At 67.1% G+C, this 19,883-nt stretch overlaps 1 protein-coding gene across 1 annotated transcript; it reads right to left on the bottom strand.

Annotated features, from left to right (window-relative positions):
* Positions 1-17,919, bottom strand: KCNK3 (potassium two pore domain channel subfamily K member 3). Its single transcript, XM_075497213.1, has 2 exons — positions 17,558-17,919; positions 1-1,349 (listed from the first exon to the last, which is right to left on the bottom strand). The coding sequence occupies exons 1-2, from the start codon at positions 17,838-17,840 to the stop codon at positions 457-459; spliced, it is 1,176 nt and encodes a 391-aa protein (XP_075353328.1). The 5' UTR covers positions 17,841-17,919; the 3' UTR covers positions 1-456.
* Between the last annotated feature and the right edge of the window lie 1,964 nt (positions 17,920-19,883).

Genomic DNA, 19,883 nt, shown 5'->3' with positions numbered 1-19,883 from the left:
GGGCTGCCACGGGGCCGCCATGGGGCCACGGGTGTCCCCAGCCGCTTGCCCAGAGGTATCACGGCGGGAGGTGCAGGCGTACCCCCCCCACACGCACACCCCCCATCAGGTGAAAACACTCTCCAGCTCTTCAAGTTTCACATTTTTGAGGAGTGGTTTTGCAAAATAAAATAGAATAAAATTAAGTTAAAATAAAATAAAATAAAACCAGCAGCTCCCTTCTTCCCGCTTCGGAGAGGACCAGGGCAGCCTCCCCGCTGCTCCTGCATCCCTCCCGAGTCCCGGCAGAGGAGCACGGACCCCGGCCCCCCCGGGGGTCCCAGCCCGCTGCCTCCCCCTCCGCAGCCCGACCCCGGGGGGGTTTCCTCTTGCCCGTGACCAAGAAAGATCCTGGGCCACGGGGCCAAGGGGGACTCCGGGGTGGGGGGGGGGGGGGTGGGGGGGGATGGAGAGGGGCTACACGGAGCTGCGGCGCTTCATGAGCCCCTGGAAAGCCGCCAGGCTGTGGAGACCGGTGGAGACGGAGCTGATGGCCGACCGGCGGGCGTTGCAGAAGCATCTGTTGGAGGGGGTCTCCGGACAGCGGCCGGGTGAGGAGTGGCTCTGCTCCACGCAGGTATCTGAGGTGGAGAGGTCCCTGGGGATGATCATAGGGATGGAGTACTGCAGCTTCTCCCGGCTCTTGTACCACAGGCAGGAGCACATGGATTGGAAGTGGAGAACTTCAGCGTAGACGTTCCGAAAGCCGCCCCCGCCGCCAGCCCCGCCGCTCCCCGCCACCACCGGCGCGGCCGAGGCAGTGTCCGTGGCGTGGATGCTGCTGGCTTGCCCGTTGCGGGTGAGCAGCGCCCGATGCTCGGCGTCCCGCTTCTCGTCCTCGGCGTTCATGGTCATGAAACGCAGCACCACCAGGTTGAGGAAAGCCCCGATGACCGTCAGCCCCGTCAGGATGTAGACGAAGCTGAAGGCCACGTACTGTGGCTTGTTCTGGAGGGCTTCATCCTTCTGCAGGGCCACGTAGTCCCCGAAGCCGATGGTGGTGAGGGTGATGAAGCAGTAGTAGTAGGCGTGGAAGAAGCTCCAGTGCTCGTAGTAGGAGAAGGCGGCTGCCCCGATGCAGAGGGTGCTGATGCAGGAGAAGAACCCAATGGTGACCATGTTGGCCATGGAGACCTCCGCCCGCCTCATGCCAAGGCACTTCTTGATGCGGTGGAGGAGGTACTTGACGAAGGTGTTGATCCTCTCGCCCAAGCTCTGGAACATGACGAGGGTGAGGGGGATCCCCAGCAGGGCGTAGACCATGCAGAAGACCTTCCCCCCATCCGTGCTGGGGGCTGCGTGGCCATAACCTGGGGAGCAAAGCCACAGAGCAGGATCAGCTTGGCGGTCCAAGGGGGGGGGGGGGTGCAGGGTGTGCAGCACCTCAAACCGCTGCCCCAGCTGAGTCACCGGTGGTGGACCCCAACCCTGACCGGTGCCATCCTCACCCCCGGGCACAAAGAGTGACCACGGGTGGCTGGGCAGGCTGGGGGGATAACGGGGTCTCCAGAGGAAAATGAAGGGGAGGGGGCTGGAGAAGGGGGAAAGCTCTCAGCTCGGGGGGGGAAAGGAGGTGGGGGGCGGGCGGGGGGTGACGGACAAGGGGGGTGGGGTGGGGGCAGCTGGGGGATGCTTGGATGGACCCTGGCTGGGGTGGGGGGACGTTCCCCAGCCTTGGGCTTTTGGAAGTCGGAGATCGCTCTTCCCCGAAACACCCATCGGGGACGGCCCACGGCAGCGCAGCCGCGTGGAGAGGCGCAGGAGTCGGGGCAAATAGGGATTTTGAAGGACTCAAGAGACCAGGGCGGCTGGGTCTCCTCGGCCACCCCAGCCCCGCGTCCCCGCGTCCCCACGCCCACCGCCCGCTGGCCGGGGGCTGCCGCGGGAGGTGGGGAAGCACCCGCGCCCAGCCCCGGGGGCCCAGCTGGGTTTCCAGGAATCTCCCAGAGGCACGGACAGGAGTTCCCCTGCCCGGCAGAGGCGGCTGGGCCGGCGGAGGGGGTGCCCCGGGGGCTGCCCTCGCTGCCAGGCACCAGCTGCTCCCCTTCCTTCCCTCTTCCCCTCCCTTTCCTTCCTCTTTTTTCCTTTTCCTTTCTTTTCATTTCTCCTTTTCCTTTTCCTTCTCCCTTTTCCTTCTCCCTTTTCCTTTTCCTTTTCCTTTTCCTTTTCCTTTTCCTTTTCCTTTTCCTTTTCCTTTTCCTTTTCCCTTTTCCTTTTCCTTCTCCCTTTTCCTTTTCCTTCTCCCTTTTCCTTCTCCTTCTCCCTTCTCCCTTTTCCTTTTCCTTCTTCCTTTTCCTTCTCCCTTTTCCTCCCTTTTCCTTCTCCCTTTTCCTTCTCCTTCTCCCTTCTTCTTCTCCCTTTTCCTTTTCCTTTTCCTTTTCCTTTTCCTTTTCCTTTTCCTTTTCCTTTTCCTTTTCCTTTTCCTTTTCCTTTTCCTTTTCCCTCTCCCTTTTCCTTCTCCCTTTCCTTTTCATTCCTTTCCCTTCCCTTTTCTTTTTTCCCTTCCCCTTCCCTTTCCCCCTTCCCCTTCCCTTTCCCCCTCTCCACCATGGACGAGCAGCGGGGTGAGGGCTGCCGAGGGCTTCACCTCCGATGCCCGGAGCCAGGGGGCTGGGGCCCCAGGAGCAGGCAGGGGCTGGGGCACAGGCTGCCCTCGGCCGATGGCCAGCAGGCAGGAGCAGTGGGCAGGAGCAGTGGGCAGGAGCAGCGGGCAGGCAGGAGCAGTGGGCAGGCAGGAGCAGCGGGTAGGAGCAGCGGGCAGGAGCAGCGAGCAGGCAGGAGCAGTGGGCAGGCAGGAGCAGTGGGCAGGCAGGAGCAGCAGGCAGGAGCAGCAGGCAGGAGCAGTGGGCAGGAGCAGCAGGCAGAAGCAGCAGGCAGGAGCAGCGGGCAGGAGCAGCGGGCAGGCAGGAGCAGTGGGCAGGCAGGAGCAGCAGGCAGGAGCAGCGGGCAGGAGCAGCAAGCAGGCAGGAGCAGTGGGCAGGCAGGAGCAGCAGGCAGGAGCAGCGGGCAGGCAGGAGCAGCGGGCAGGCAGGAGCAGCAGGCAGGAGCAGCGGGCAGGAGCAGCAAGCAGGCAGGAGCAGCAGGCAGGAGCAGTGGGCAGGAGCAGCAGGCAGGAGCAGTGGGCAGGAGCAGCAGGCAGGAGCAGTGGGCAGGAGCAGCAGGCAGGAGCAGCAGGCAGGAGCAGCGAGCAGGCAGGAGCAGTGGGCAGGCAGGAGCAGGGGGCAGGAGCAGTGGGCAGGAGCAGGGGGCAGGAGCAGTGGGCAGGCAGGAGCAGCAGGCAGGAGCAGCGGGCAGGAGCAGCGGGCAGGCAGGAGCAGCGCTGGGGGCCGGGGGCTGCAGCCGCAGCTCACCGACCGCTCAGACCCCGGGGGGCTCAAAACCCCTTCCCTCGGACTCCGAGCGTGGTTGGGAGAGGGCTGGGGCTGCTGGCCCAGGCATCATCTGCTTCTCCAAGGCCCGTCCCAGCAATTAAACCGGCCCCAGCACCCACGGCCACGCAACACCGCGGCGGCCCCCGAGCCCGTGGGAACGGCGGAAGGGAGCTCGCCCTGCCCCGGCTCCGTTTAACCCTGGCTGGGCGGAGGCAGGCAGCGTCCCTCACCGTCACCCTGGCCGGCAGCCTCGGGAGGCCAAGGATTAAGCTGGGCCGGAGCAAGGCGAAAACAAGGATCGTCAGATCTGCGTCCAAGCCGCCTCCGAGGAGCTGGCGTGACCTCTCCCAGCTGCCAGCGCTGCTGGCTCGGGCTGCAGCTGTGGGAGCCCGAGAGCATCGCCAGAGAGCAATCACCGGAGAGCAATCACCGGAGAGCATCACCGGAGAGCATCGCCGGAGAACATCACCAGAGAGTGTCACCGGAGAGTGTCACCGGAGAGTGTCACCGGAGAGCATCACCGGAGAGCAATCACCGGAGAGCATCGCCAGAGAGCAATCACCGGAGAGCATCACCGGAGAGCATCACCGGAGAGCAATCACCGGAGAGCAATCACCGGAGAGCATCACCGGAGAGCATCACCAGAGAGTGTCACCGGAGAGTGTCACCAGAGAGCATCACCGGAGAGCATCACCGGAGAGCATCACCGGAGAGCATCGCCAGAGAGCAATCACCGGAGAGCATCACCGGAGAGCAATCACCGGAGAGCATCACCGGAGAGCAATCACCGGAGAGCAATCACCGGAGAGCATCACCGGAGAGCATCACCAGAGAGTGTCACCGGAGAGTGTCACCAGAGAGCATCACCGGAGAGCATCACCGGAGAGCATCACCGGAGAGCATCACCGGAGAGCAATCACCGGAGAGCAATCACCGGAGAGCATCACCGGAGAGCATCGCCAGAGAACATCACCAGAGAGTATCACCAGAGAGTGTCACCGGAGAGTGTCACCGGAGAGCATCGCCGGAGAGCATCACCGGAGAGCATCACCGGAGAGCAGTCACCAGAGAGCGTCACCGGAGAGCGTCACCGGAGAGCAATCACCGGAGAGCATCACCGGAGAGCGTCACCGGAGAGCATCACCGGAGAGCATCACCGGAGAGCAGTCACCGGACAGCATCACCGGAGAGCATCACCGGAGAGCAATCACCGGAGAGCATCACCGGAGAGCGTCACCGGAGAGCATCACCGGAGAGCAATCACCAGAGAGCATCACCGGAGAACATTGCCAGAGAGCATCACCAGAGAGTGTCACCGGAGAGCATCACCAGAGAACATCGCCAGAGAGCATCCCTGGAGAGCATTGCCAGAGAGCGTCACCAGAAAGTGTCACCAGAAAGCATCGCCAGAGAGCATCACCGGAGGGCATTGCTGGAGAGCATCACCGGAGAGCATCACCGAAGAGCATCACTGCTGCCATCAGTGCCGGGTGCCAGCCTCCCCCTTCCCTCACCGATGCAGAAGGGGACCGCTGCTCGGTGTCCCCTCCCTGCCTGCTGCTTGCTGTCCCGTCCCCGGCGGCAGAGGGGACACCGAGGCGATGCCATGCCCGCCGGCTGCCCGCCGGCTCCCGCAGCAAGAGCTGGGCGCTGCATTGCGAACGGGGGGCTCACCTCCCGCTGCCCTCGGGGCACGCACCGAGACCTCGCCCTGCCTGTCCGCCTGCTCCTGCCCTTCATCTCCTGCCAGACGCCGCTGTCCCCTTCCCGACAGCCCACATCTCCCCATTCCTCGTGCATCGGCCCGTCAAGGACGGGGTTTTAGGATGCAACCCTCAAGCGCTGCCCCTCGCTGAGCATCCCCCTGCCCGCCCCGCACCAGTGCAGCCTCCCGCAGCTATATTTAGCCCCGTTTCCCCGGGGAAGGGAGTTTATGAGCTCTCGCAACGCGTCCAAGCGTCCGTCAATCTGCCAGCCCCCCCTTCCCTGGCTTTAGCAGGCGCTGCCTGATCTCCGGCACGTCCGAGGACGGGGGGAAGGTCGTCGGGATATGAAATGCAGCTGGCAGGGAGAGGGAGACCCCGGGAAGGTGATAGAGAGGGTGAACACCCCCCCCCCTCCCCAAACCCCTCTTCCACCTGCGGTTTCATCCGCCGCAGGAAGGAAACGCACTGGAGAGGGAAGGCTTGGCTCCCGGGGATGCCGCAAAGTCTCGGCAGCTGCCAGGTTCGACAGCGGCTCTGTTTGCCCCGCCGCATCGGCATGCCTGACTTTGTGGCACGTCCCGGCCTGGCAAGGCTCCCGGGCACCGGCAGCGAAGCTCCCCCCCATGCCCCTGCCCTCCCTGCAGAAGGGGCTCAGCATCCCTGCTCCTCTCCACCTCCCGCCTCCTTCCCGCAGCCCCCCAACACCTCCCCGCCGGGCGGGTGCTCCTCAAAGGGGTGTCCCAGGAGGGATGCTGCCAAGGGAGAGCAGAGTCAGGGTGCTCTGGGCTCCCGCTCAGGGTGCTGCAAGCAGGCAGGGAGCACGGCGTGTGTCCCCAGGGAGAAAACATGACATGTCCCTGAGGAACGCGGCCGGCTCGTCTCCTTTTTAGGGCTGCGGAGGAGCAGGGGTGGATCTGGCCGCGGCCCCGGGGAGCAGGTGCAGGTCTCGGCTGGCCCCCGGCCTGGAGCAAATCCCGGGCTGTCGGGAGCGATGGATGGTGGGGATTAGCGGGGCAGCTGGCGGGGATGGGAGAAGGGGGGGCAACTTTGCAAAGCTGGCGGGTGCAAAGAGCTGGGGGAGAGGGTCCCTGGGAGGTGGCACTGGGTGCTGAAGGGGTATGGGAGGGGGGTGAGCCCTCCAGGGAGAGGGTGCAGGGAGGCAGGGCAGGGGGATGGAGGGAGCCAGGGCAGGGGGATGGAGGGAGTCAGGGCTGGGGGATGGAGGGAGCCAGGGCTGGGGGTGCAGGGAGGCAGGGCAGGGGGATGGAGGGAGCCAGGGCAGGGGGTGCAGCGATGCAGGGCAGGGGGTGCAGGGATGCAGGGCAGGGGGTGCAGGGAGCCAGGGCAGGGGGTGCAGGGAGCCAGGGCAGAGCATGGGGAGCCCCAGCTGACAACAGGGGCCGGGAGCTGGGCTGGGGTATCGGGGTATGAAGCAGCCAGGAGACCAGCTCCCAGCTGTACAAAATCGCTGCAGGAAAGCAGGCGCCGGCAGCGAGCGAGGGCTGGTGGCCACAAGCCGTAGCCCATGCCAGGACATCTCCGTGGCCGGGCAGGAGCCCCGCATCCCGCTGCCAGAGCCAGCACGCTTCTCCTCCTCCAGCTCCGTGGTGGGGGATGCTCCCGGGGTCCGTGCTGGGCGCGGGGTGGGTTCCTCCTGGCACCCGCCCTCACCCCCCCACAGCCTGGGTGTCTGCTGGGCGACGCGTGGCTGGCGTCCCCCTCCGTTACCCAGCGCAGCTGCTGGCTCTTGCCATTGCAACAGCACAGGGATACCAGAGCCCTTCACCGTGGTCTCTGACCTGCTGCAGCTTTCGCTGTCCCTTGGTGGGCGGTGAGGCTGCAGGAGCGAGGGGGGATGGTGGGGAAGGTTCGGGCATCCCGGTTGATGGAGGATCTACCAAACCACTGACCACCCTGGGGGTCTCCCACGCTTCGGAGCAGCCCCAGTTGCTGTCCCAGCCTGGGGTAGAGACAACTCCGGTTCTTCCAAGCCTGGTTTCACACGACCATGAAACCCCACAGCTGCCTCCCTTCCCACCCCGCTTCCCGGCAGGTTCGGCAGCAGCCGCCAAAGGTATGTTCCTGTGCATTTTGGGGAGAAAGGAACGAGCCAACTGCATCCGTAGACACGCAAGGATCCACAGTGAGGAGTCCCTCAGGGATGCCTCGGTGGAGGAAAAGCCTCATCCTCCAGAGACGTTGGCCGCCCCATGGAGACCACCCTCCCCGAGCAGACCCTATGCTCGCAGCTGGCTAGCATGACGGTGAGCACGTGGCAACCCCACGCTCCCAAAGCCCTTTAGCACCCAAAAGTAAACCAAAGCCCAAAGTCCTGAGCTGCCTGGGTGCCTGCCCCGGGCACCCCCTTCTCCTGGCCCTCACGGTGAAACCCTTGGGGTGCCCCAGAGATGGAGGCAGTGGGTGGGCATCCCCTGAGGTGCGGCGTGCCCTGGGCATCCTCCTCCTCCTTGTCCTCCTCCTCCTCGTCCTCCTCCTCCTCGTCCTCCTCCTCCTCCTCCTCCTCCTCCTCCTCCTCCTCCTCCTCCTCCTCCTCCTCCTCGTGCCAGCCCTGCAGCCTCCTGCCCCATTGCTCCCAGTAAGGACCAGCATCCCGCTCAGCATTTAACGGGCACCCATTCCCCGATGCGTCCCCTGGGTGACGCAAGCTCGGCCGCGGTACAAGCAGGGCACGGGCAGCGCCAAGCTCTCTCCATCGCCTGCGGCCAAGAGCAACCCAGGCTGTGGCCAGCCCTGCCAGTTAACCGGTGCCAGGGCTGAGCCTGGGGACCTCGGCTGTCCCCCAGGCCGGGGACGGGGACCCAGGCCATGCAGCTGGCACACGGGGTGCCCCTCGGCGCTGCCTGGGAGATGCCCCGTCTTCGCAGGGCGAGCAAACAAGCAGGCGGGGAGCGGCTGGGAAAGGCAGCATGTGGCAGCGGCGGCAGCGCTGCCAGCCTGCCCTGAGCAAACACGGCCCTGGCACGAAGGGGCGCGGCGCTGCCTGTGCCGCGTGGGGACGCGCGTGGCCCGTGACGCCTCCGTCCCCCCCCAGGACAGGGGCTGAGGGCAGCGGGAAGGGGCTCGTCCTGCCTGGGGACACCTCCCGGGCAGGGCAGGGCGAGAGGCAGCCGGAGCAGAGGGACGGGACCCGGGCAGCGGCTCCCTGGGGCTGGGCTGAACGTGAGCGAGGCAGAGCTGGAGGAAGCCCTGGGACCCACATGCCCAGGCTGTCCCTGTCCCAGCTGGGTCCTGCACCAGGAGCAGGGACTTCCTCGCTGTGCCTTCACCAGGGCAGGTGAAGGGGCAGCCAGCCATCCTCCCACCCTGCCATCCCTCCCTCCCTCCCTCCCTCCCTCCCTCCCTCCCTCCATCCCTCCCTCCCTCCATCCATCCCTCCCTCCATCCATCCCTCCATCCATCCATCCCTCCCTCTATCCATCCCTCCATCCATCCCTTCATCCATCCATCCATCCCTCCATCCATCCCTTCATCCATCCCTTCATCCATCCATCCATCCCTCCATCCCTCCCTCCATCCCTCCATCCCTCCCTCCATCCCTCCCTCCATCCCTCCATCCATCCCTCCATCCATCCCTTCATCTATCATCCATCCATTCACCCACCCACCCATCTAGCCATCCTTTTATCCACCCACCCACACATCTATCCATCCTTCCATCCACCCACCCATCTGTCCATCCTTCCATCCACCTACCCATCTGTCCATCCTTCCACTCACCCATCTATCCATCTTTCCTTCCACCCACCCATCTGTCCATCCTTCCATCCACCCACCCATCTGTCCATCCTTCCACTCACCCATCTGTCCATCCTTCCGTCCATCCATCCACCCACCCTTCTATCCATCCTTCCACCCACCCACCCACCCATCTCTGCCCACCCTCGCCCCTCTCTCCATCCATCCCCCCACCCTCACCCCCATCTCCCTACTCCCACTCCCCAAAAACCCCCCGCTGCCCTCAGCCTCCCTCCTGCCCCAGCCCGGCCGGGGGCTGCCCTGGGTGGGGGGGGTCACCCTGGAGGGGAGGGGTCACCCTGGAGGTGGGGGATCACCCTGGAGGGGGGGTCACACTGGGGAGGGGGTGCCGGGCCTGGCCGTGCGCTCACGTCTCTGTGGGGTGCGAGGGACCCTGGGGTTGGAGACCCCCCAGCACCAGTGGGAGGGGGGGTGGTGGAGGTGGGGGCCAGACCCTGGGTTCCCCTTGCCCCCCACCCCAAAACACAGCACTGGGGTAACCCCCCCGGTACCCCCTCCCATCCTCTGCAGCAGCATCTGCGCCCCTTCCCCCCCGCATCCCCGCGTCACCGTGACCCCTTCCACCCCAGATTTATCCTATACACTTGGGGGGGTGTCGCCCCCCCGAAGGGGCTCGGAGCCACCTCCATCCCTGCTCCCGCCGCAGCAGGGGGGGGGGGGGCAGCCCCACATCCCCTCTCCCTGCCCGGGGAGGGGGCAGAGCGGGAGGGTTTGGGGGGTGCAGCCGGTGCCTGTCCCCCCCGCAGGCATTGCTGCCCGCAGGTGGGGGCCGGATCCTGCCGCAGCGGGGGGGTCAGGATGGTGTCATGGAAAATCCCGGCGCCGGCCAAGCGCCCTGTTTGCGCCAAAACTGGCAATTTTTCCCTCGGTCCTGGGGCTCCGCCAGGCCCCTTCCCGGCCCCCTCTGCCCCCCTCCCCGCTCCATCCCTCCCCCTCCTCCTGCAAAAGGGGGGTGCAGCCGGGCCCCCCCACTGCTCTTAGGGGCCCTGCAGCAGGAGGGGGGTACTCTCCGTGCTGGCGAGCAAGGTGGGATACCCCGGTGATGGGCACGGCTGGATGCTGGCGGAGACCCTGACCCAAGAGGCTGGTCCTGCTGGGTTTTTTTTTTGGGGGGGACACCCCCATAACCCCATGGGACAGCACAGACCTGCGGCTGGGGACATCCCTGCAGCCCCGGGGACGGCTGAAATCGGGAGCAGAGCTGCTTTCTCCACCGGCACAGGGAAAAGGGGCCTCCAGGGAGGAATAAAAAGTCATTTAAGGTCTTTAGGAGGGATTTCTGCTGGCTCTGCCTGCCCCGGGACGGGCAGGGCTGGGGGCTGCCCTGCCCGCACCGGCTCCCACCGCCGGCCGGAGGGACCCCGGGGCAGGCAGTGACCCCCCCCCCCCGCAGCACCCCGGGGCCACCTCGCACGCTTGCAGGAGGCCCCGAGCCCTCCCGAGGGGTGACAAAGCCCCCAGCCTCCTGCGAGACCCCGACCCCAAAGGACCCCTCCACGCTCCCCACGCCCCACCCGCAAAGGCACCCCCCTGCTCCCCCGAGCCCCAGCGGGGCGGGACGGGACGGGGACCCGCGCAAGCCCGGGCATCGCCTCCCCGGGGAGCTACGGCCTGACCGGTCACCCCGCCGCCCCCTCCCCGAGGAGCTGAAGCTCCCGAGCCCCCGAGGGCTCCCGCTGCAAAGCCCCTGGGCCAGGGCCGCTTCCTGCCCCGCCGCCCCCTCCCCGGCCACCCCGCTCGCGTCCCCCGGAGGCGGGTGGGTGCCCCGCGCCGCTCCTCCTCGGCAGAAAACGGGCTCGTTCTCCACCGGTTCTTGGCTCGGGCCTCCGCGGGGCAGAGCCGAAGGCTGGCGGGGGGGCGGGGGGGGCTGCCCCATCGCTCGGCCCTGGAGCTCTCCGGCTGCCTTCGCCCAGGGCCTCCCCCGTGGAAAGCAGGATGGGGTCCTTCCTGCCGGCGCTCTGCTGAGTTTGGGCAGTGGCAAGGGGCGGAGGGGTGTGCACCAGCGCCCAGCACTGTGCAACAGCACCCAGCACCGTGCACCAGCACCGTGCACGAGCACCCAGCATTATGCACCAGCGCCCAGCACTGTGCACCAGCACCGTGCACCAGTGCCCAGCACCATGCACCAGTGCCCAGCACTGTGCACCAGCAGCCAGCATGGTGCACCAGCACCCAGCACCGTGCACCAGCACCCAGCACGGTGCAACAGCACCCAGCATTGTGCAACAGCACCGTGCACCAGTGCCCAGCACCTTGCACACTGTGCACCAGCACCCAGCACTGTGCAACAGCACTGTGCACCAGTGCCCAGCACCTTGCACACTGTGCACCAGCACCCAGCACTGTGCAACAGCACTGTGCACCAGCACCGTGCACCAGCACCCAGCACTGTGCACTAGAACCCAGCACAGTGCAACAGCACCGTGCACCAGCACCATGCACCAGTACCCAGCAACTTGCACCAGCACCCAGCAGCATACACCATTGTGCAACAGCACCGTGCACCAGCGCCCAGCACTGCGCACCAGCACCGTGCACCAGCACCAAACACTGCACACCAGCACCGTGCACCCATGCCCAGCACCACGCACCAGCACCATGCACCAGTGCCCAGCACCGTGCGCCAGCATCCAGCGCCGTGTACCAGTGCTGAGCGCCGTGCACCAGCACCCAGCACTGCGCACCAGCACCGTGCACCAGCAACGCACACCCCTGCCCAGCACCGTGCGCTGGCACCATGCACCAGCGCCCAGCACCGCGCACCAGCACCCAGCACTGTGCAACAGCATCCAGTACCGTGCACCAGCACCAAACACTGCACACCAGCACCACGCACCAGCACCATGCACCAGCACCCAGCACTGCGGACCAGCACCCAGCACTGCGCACCAGCACCGTGCACCCATGCCCAGCACCACGCACCAGCACCATGCACCAGTGCCCAGCACCGTGCGCCAGCATCCAGCGCCGTGTACCAGTGCTGAGCGCTGTGCACCAGCACCCAGCACTGCGCACCAGCACCGTGCACCAGCAACGCACACCCCTGCCCAGCACCGTGCACTGGCACCATGCACCAGCGCCCAGCACCGCGCACCAGCACCCAGCACTGTGTAACAGCACCCAGCACTGTGCAACGGCATCCAGTACCGTGCACCAGCACCAAACACTGCACACCAGCACCACGCACCAGCACCCAGCACTGCGCACCAGCACCGTGCACCAGCAACACACCCCCCTGCCCAGCACCGTGCACCGGCACCGTGCACCGGCACCTAGCATTGCGCCCAACACCGGGCACAGGCGCCCAGCACCACGTGCAGCGCCATGCACCGGGCACCAACGCCCAGCACCGGGCACCAGCGCCCAGCCCCGCTTGCAGCCCCAGTGGGGCCCTTCTGCCCCACGGCCGCCCTCCTTCGCCCCTCTCTGCAGCCCCTCGCCCGCCACAGCACGCTCCGCTCTCGCTCCTTCCATTAACCCTCCCGGCCGTGATTTATCCGACGTGGCGGTGCCTGCTATAAATCCTGCGCCGCACTCGCTTCAGCCTGAGAGCTGCCTGATAAATATTTAAGCCGGCTCATAAATCACGCGCCGGCAGAGCGGGGCTCTCCCACCGCTCCGGCTCAGATCCGGCCTCTTGGTACCAGACCTGGCAGCACCGAGCCCGAGCAACCAGCCCTGGGGTTTGGGAATTGGGAAAAAAACCCAAAAAAACCAAAAAACCAAACGCCGAACCCAAAGAAATTGGGGTTTTTTTGCCCGGTCTTGGGGCGAAAAACCCCTCTCGCCTCGGAGCATCTCTGCCCCGGCACGGAAGGTGTTTATGCCTTGCTCTGAGTCAGGCTTTGCTGGCGAGTTTAATGAGGCATCAGCTGGGAGAGGCCAGGCAGGGGGCAGGGAGGGAGCGGGTATTAATTGCTGTTATCGCTCCGGGATGGAGAGGAGCGGGGAATTTATGGCCTGGGCGGGAGAGGGGGGATAAGGGGGGGGCAGGCGGGAGCGGGACGGGGTGCAGGGATGCTCGCGGAGGGGCAGCGCTCCTGCCAGAGCGGCCGAGCCCCCGGTTCGGAGGGTCCCGGGGCCGAATCCCGTGAGAGGGGACACACACGATAGCTCCCCACCCCGCCACGCCACAGGTTTGCTGGAGCCTCCCCGGGAAGAGGCTCTGCTTCCTCGGCGAAGGCGCTGAGCCCCGGCCGGGCAGACTGCCGGGGCAGCGGGCTGCGACTGCCACCCCTAAAACACACGTCGCTGCTGGGAAGGGCTCGGGGACGGCTCCGGTCTCGGTGCGTACATGCCATCTCCCCATTCACCTTCTTCGTGTTCATTCCCTGCTATAAGGATCAGGGGCAGAGGTGCATATGCCCTCATTAGGTTTCAGAGTGAACACCCCAACCAGCAATCCCAGCATCCCACACGCAAAGGCGGCAGGGGGTGGCCTTATGCCTAACTGGAGCGGGAAGGAAAGCGGTCCTGACCTCCCAGCGCTGCTTTCTGCCGACTACTGCGGCTCAGCAGCATGGCTGGGGCACTCGAACGAACCCCAGCAGCGGCGCAGGAGGCGCTGGGCTGGACGGGGCCGCTCTCCTGGGGAAGGGCCCGCGCATCCCCAGGGGTTGAAAGGGGCGAGACGCTGCCTGTCTCTCCCCGCTGCCTGGGCGTCACCTCCTGTGGGGGTCTGGGCAGAGGGGAGGGGAATCCCAGCCCTGGAACAGAGTGGTACAGATTTTCCCTCTGGCACGTTAACTCTGAAACCTATCAAAGGCGTGTTCATAGGTGCCAACGCTAATTTCCACCGCTAGCCTTTTTAGCAGGCACAGCTAGGGCAGCATGGGAACAGGAATGGCCGGAGGGAGGGGGTGCCCCATCCCTGGCCTCCCCCCCCGCCCCAACCAGCCCCACCGCAGCCCCAAAACTACTGCAACCCGCTCCTCGTCCCAGCGGCGGCAGCTCCTGTGCCTTCCCTGAGACGTTTCCCTGTTCTGCATCCCCCAAGGCCCGAGAATCGGGGGTCCTTCCCCTCCCACCGGTGCCAGTGCCGGCACCGGGAGGGTTGTGCCGGTACCGCTGGCACCAGAGGTGGCTGGGTGTCCCCAGGTCCTTCCTCCCTTCTCTATTCCCGGGCCAAGCCCGCAGGCGTGAGCAGGGAAGGGCTTCCCGCCGCGAGAGATGCTACGGATGCGACGGATTGGGGACAGGCACGTTGCCGCCGGAGGAGGCAGCCCGGGGACGGGGGTGACGGGGGGACTGATGGGGACACCACGTGCAGAAGAGGGTCAGTGGGGACCCGGTCTCACGCCGGGGTCTCACCCCTGGCCTGGGCAGGGTCCCTGCTCCCCTGATAAACAAGCGGGGAGGGAGGAGGGCTGTGACAGATGGTGACACCGCGGTGGCATTTGCCACCTGCCCGGGCCCACACGGCCGCTCGCCTCTCCGCACGCAGCGAGGTGGGAGGGGGACACACAGACACGATGTGTTTTTTGGGAGCGATCCAGCAAGAGCCATCACAGCCGGCCATGGAGCATGGAGGCCCCTGGTGCGGGGACGGTGACCGAGGTGGCAGGGGACGCGTCCGGCTGACGCTGGCATCCCGCGAGGGGACCCCGGGGCTGGCTCTGCCCGGCTGCAAGGGCGGGCACGCTCCCACCCCGCAGCTCCCCTTGCCCCCGGCTTTGCAGGGAGGGGGGGGGGCAGCGGGTGACAGCAAACCTAAATGTCCCCGGTCCCCCTCCGCGGTGCTTTGGGGGTCCCCGGGCGCGGGGGCAGCTCCTCGGGGGGGGCTGTACCCCACTAGCAGGGTGCAGGGCCGAGGGCGGAGGGAGGGGGGGCTGCGGGAGACCTTGGGAGCAGTGCTGGGAGGGCAGCTCGCCGCTTGGCTCTTTTCCCAGATAAAGGAAAAAAAAAGCAAACCAAAACAAAACCAAACCCAAAATGTAAGAAAAACTTTCCGAGCGGGACCCGTCGCCCTCCCGGCTTTTCCTCCTTCCCGCTTTAAAGCCGGCCACGGCGCGGGGACCTCGGCCGGCACAGGAGCCCCCGCACCCCGACTGCCTCCCGAGCACAGTGGGGAGCCCGGCTCTTCACGGTCCCCAACAGCAACAGGAGCTTTAGCGAGGGGCTGGTTGGTGATTTCCTGGAAGAATGCCTTTTTTTCCCCACTGGAAAAATCCCATTTCATGGCAATAATGGGATTGTCTTTCCCCCCTTCCCTGACGGCAGTGGCTTTGGACGATTTTGCTCTCTTCACTGGTACGCGCTGGCCCCGTTCAGCAGCACCCCAGCTCCGTTGCGACAGGCCAGCTACAACGCCTGCCTTCGAAATCATCAGATTTTGATAAAAACAATATTGCCTCACATATTTACGTCCGTGCCCCTTCCCCCTACGCACCCTCGGACATCACGGAGCTGCCGGGGGAGAAGAGCTGACGCTTGCAGAGCAGTAAAGCCTGGTCTGGGGACGTTCCCTCTGCATTTCCCTCCCGCTGCGGCTGGACACACGTTTTTGGGGGCCGGGTGTCACCACCCCAACCCCAGAGGGGACCCTCAGCTCCCACATCGAGCCCAAGCCGAGGTTTTAAGGTTTTTACCCCCCCCGGCCGCAGCGGGCAGGATGCTTTGCTGGGGTGTAACGCCTGCGTCGGGGCTCAGCCACGCTCGACCATCCCTGCTCCGTCCCTCCCGGGCTGCGGGCAGCTGCGGGCAGGGCCGGGCAGGGGAGCTGGGTGTCGCGGGGGGAGGCAGGGCAGGGGTCCCCGCCGCCTGCCCGCAGCCCGGCGCTGAGCCACGGCCTCTCGGGACCGTGCACGCCGGGCTGGCTTTGTCTCCCTCCTCCATCACTGCAGCATCCTTTGTGTGGGCTGGCGAGACGCCGCTCGCTCCCGCTCGCCTCCCGCTCGCCTCCCGCTCGCTCCTCTCCCCGGCCCCCCGCGCACCCCCTTGCCCGCTTCTCCTCCCTCTCACGTCAAACATAAGCTGCTTGTCTTCACTTTCCGAGCCTTTCCCAGCTGCCAGCCGGGAGAGGCCGGCCCCTGCCTCCGCTCAGCCCGCGGCCGCCCCAACACCCCTGTCTCAGCTCCGGGACCCAGGAGCCGCCCCAACACCCCTGTCTCAAATCCGGAGCCCCACCAGCCCTCCCACCCCCTCCAGCTCCTGCCTGCATCTCCCCCGGGTCGTGGTACCCGTGGGGACGGTGGCCAGCACCAGGCCAGCCACGTGCCATCCCGCTCCGGCCACCGGCTGTCCCCCGGCCCTCCAGGCCCTCGCCGAGGATGGGGCGGTTTGGGGAGCGGGGGACAGTGGGTCACCCCAGGAGCTCCATCGAAGGGACCCAACGGACAGACGGGGTGACGACGCGACCGGGTGAACGCACAGAGCAGCGGTCTGGAACGCGGAGGGGGGACCCTGCGGTGTGTCCCCCCCCCAGCCCCTCTCCCAAAGTGGGGGAGCCCCGAGGAACAGGAACCCCCAGCAGCGCTTCCCCCAGGTTTCTGGCACCCTGGGCACCCTCGGGTGGGGTCAGGGCAGGGAGAGCACCCTGAGCACCGGGGTGCAGCACCCACACCCCCCTTTGCAGGGCCGGAGCGCCTGTGCAGGCAGGGACAATCCCTGTCCCCCCCCGGGCTGGGGGTCCCGCCACGCTGGGAAGGGAGGGAGATGGGGTGCAAGGGAACCCCGTCCCCAGGGGACCTTCCTCCTCCTCCTCCTCCTCCTCCTCCTCCTCCTCCTCCTCTGCCTCCAAAGGAAGGGGTCAGCCGAGGAAATCGCCTGTCCCACAGCCCCACTGTGACCCCCCCGAGCACCCGCTGCCCCCCGGGAACCTCCCTGCAGGGCTGGAAAAGGGGGTCCCAGCTCAGCCACCCCCCCCCCCCCCCGAGCTGCAGAGGGGCTGGGAGTGAGGGTGAGGAGCCCCGGGTCCGTGCGGGGGTCCCCAGGGCTGGGGGAGCCCAGAGGCTGCAGGGATGGGACCGGGGGGGTGGGGGGGGTGCCGGGAGAGTAGGGAGACCAGAGACCACGGGGATGGGCGGGTCGGCGTTCCCCGAGGCCGGGGAGCCGGGGCAGGAGGGATCCTCGACGGGGATGGGCACGACGGGGAGGGTCCGGGGTGGGGGAATGGGGCTGGTGAGCAGCCCCGAGACCGCGGGGATGGGCGGAGGGCCGGGCGGGGGTTTCCCCGGGGCAGCGGAGCCACGGGCGGGTCGGGTAGCCCTGACGCTGCGGGGACGGGCGTTTTTTGGGGAGGGTGCTGGTGGGGCTTTCCCAGGGGCAGCGGGGGCTTGGCGGGCGGATGACCCCGATACCTCGGGGATGGGCGGGGATCCGGGCGGGGGTTTCTCGGTGGCGGAGGAGCCGGGCAGGCCGGTCGCCCCGATACCACGGGGACGGGCGGGGACAGGCGGGGAGTCCGGGTGGCAGTTTCCTGGTGGCGGGGGAGCCGGGAGAGCGGGTCGCCCCGATACCACGGGGACGGGCGGGGCAGGGGGGTTCCGGGTGGCAGTTTCCCGGTGGCCGAGGAGCCGGGAGAGCGGGTCGCCCCGACACCACGGGGACGGGCGCGACGGGGACGGTCTGCACGAAGGGTGACCGGAGCCACTACCCCGTGGCCGGCAGGCGGGCGAGGGTCTCCCGGGGCCATCGGGAAGCGCCGGGGCGGGGACAACCGGTTACCTATGGTCGTGATGACGGTGATGGCGAAGTAGAAGGAGCCGGCGAATTTCCACTGGACGCCGGCCTTGTGCGGCTTGAGCTTGAGGACGACCCACTCGAGTTCGCGGTAGCTCTCGGCGCTGAGGTTGTACTTGCTCTTCAGCTCCTGGCTCTTCGCCTCCAGCCGCCGCCGCTCCGCCGTCTCCTCCTCCGACTCCAGCGCGTCGAAGACGGCGGCGCCCACCAGCAGGTAGGTGAAGGTGCACATGATGAGCGCCAGCGTCCGCACGTTCTGCCGCTTCATGCTGCGGCGGGAGGCGGCGGCGGCGGCGGCGGCGGGGCCGTCTGGGGCATGGCGGCGGCGGCGGCGGCGGCGGCGGGAGGCGGCGGGAGGGAGGCGGCGGCGGCGGCGGCGGAGGGCCCGGCGCGGCTCGGCCGGGCTCGGCTGGGCTCGGCGGAGGAGCGGGGGCGGCCGGGGGGCGGGCGGGGGCGGAGCTGTCCTTCAGCACCACCGCCCCGCCGCCGCCGCCACCGCCACCGCCCCGCCGCTACCGGCACCGCCACCGCCACCGCCACTGCCACCGCCAGCACCCTGCCACCGCCACCGCCACCACCGCCCCTGCCACTACCACCACCCTGCCACGCCACCACCGGCACCGCCACCGCCACTGCCACTGCCACCGCCACCACCGCCCCTGCCACCGCCGGCACCGCCACCGCCCCGCCGCTACCGGCACCGGCACCGCCACCGCCACTGCCACTGCCACCGCCAGCACCCTGCCACAGCCACCACCGCCCCTGCCACTACCACCACCCCGCCACCGCCACCACCGGCACCGCCACCGCCACTGCCACCGCCACCACCGCCCCTGCCACTACCACCACCCCGCCACCGCCACCACCGGCACCGCCACCACCACCGCCACTGCCACCGCCACCACCCTGCCACCCCCACTGCCACCACCGCCCCACCGCCACCACCACCACCACTGCCCCACCAGTGCCACCGCCACCACCACCACCACTGGCACCACAGGGCGGGCACAGGAGTAGGCGGCAGCGTGCTGCCCGGGCCAGGCTTGCACACACAGGAGTGTGTGCACGCTCGGGTGCGCGTATAGGTGCGCACGGACAGACACGCACGCTCGTGGACGGCCATGCGTGTGCATACATGCATGCAGGGTCGTGCATACGGGTGCACGGCCGTGCGTATGCAGACATGCACGCACACACGTACACAGCCGTGCATATGCACACGTACACGCTCGCAGTCATGCACGCACGTGCACACCAATGCATATGCACACATACATGCATGCACGGTCATGCACACACGTACACAGCCATGCATATGCACACATACATGCACGCACGTACACAGCCATGTATATGCGCTCATCATACACACACTCGTGCACACACGTAGACCGCCATGCATACGCACACATACACACTCACACTCGTGCACACACATACACACCAACGCATACGCACACATACACACCCGCAAGCTCATGCACACGCGTACACACCCATGCATACACACACATACGTACAGACGCATGCACACACGTACACAGCCATGCACATGCACACATACATACACACACTCAGACACGCATGTACACAGCCATGCATATGCACACATACGCACTTATGCACACACGTACACCCCCACGGGCACCGCCTCACCACACTTGCACACACACTCATCCGCGTATGCACACGTACACCCCCCCACGCACGCTCCCTCGCCCACACTTGCACACGCACAAACACATACGCACACATATGGGCACACACAGACCCTCACGTACCGTCACCGTCCGCGCAGGCCCCCGCACACACTCACACACGCTCCCCCGTGGCACAGCGGCCCCTCCAGCACGCCTCCATCCGCGCGGATCCTCGCGCGTGTGCGCACGCACCCCACCTCTGCCGCGCACCGCGCACACACGCGCGCGCGGCTGCACGGTTGCATCCCTCACGGGCACCCCGGACACGCGGCCCCCACGCGGGGCGGGCACTGGGGTGAGCCGGAGCGCGGGAGCTCCCCAGGCCGGCCCAGCTCGAGGGACGCTGCTGACGCGATGCGCTTTGGCATCAGCGTCACGGCCTCTCCTCTCGCCAAGGGACGGCCAGGGCGACCCCACGCCCGTCCTTGCTCCCACCCCACCCTACTCCCGGCGCAGGCACCCGCCTGCAAAAGCGGCCGTGCGCAGGGAAGGGCCGGACCCTGACACGCTCGGTGCAGGGGACAGAGGCTGAAGGGCCCAAACCAGGGGGATCGGGGCTGTCCCTGCTGCCGGGGGTATGCCCGGCGTCCCAGGGCTGCCCTGGCAGCGCC

The sequence above is a fragment of the Mycteria americana genome, chromosome 3 (assembly GCF_035582795.1).
Source record: "Mycteria americana isolate JAX WOST 10 ecotype Jacksonville Zoo and Gardens chromosome 3, USCA_MyAme_1.0, whole genome shotgun sequence".
In the NCBI taxonomy this organism is placed as follows: Eukaryota; Metazoa; Chordata; class Aves; order Ciconiiformes; family Ciconiidae; genus Mycteria; species Mycteria americana.
The sequence above is the reverse complement of the archived record's forward strand: the minus strand, read 5'-3'. Positions and strand labels throughout refer to the sequence as shown.

What these genes read in the sequence shown, in the direction of transcription:
- KCNK3 (XM_075497213.1), bottom strand. Translation starts at nt 17,840, where the DNA reads ATGAAGCGGCAGAACGTGCGGACGCTGGCGCTCATCATGTGCACCTTC. An exon ending in CACCGTCATCACGACCATAG is followed by an intron (nt 1,350 to 17,557) that starts GTAACCGGTTGT and finishes TTTGCTCCCCAG; the next exon opens with GTTATGGCCACGCAGCCCCC.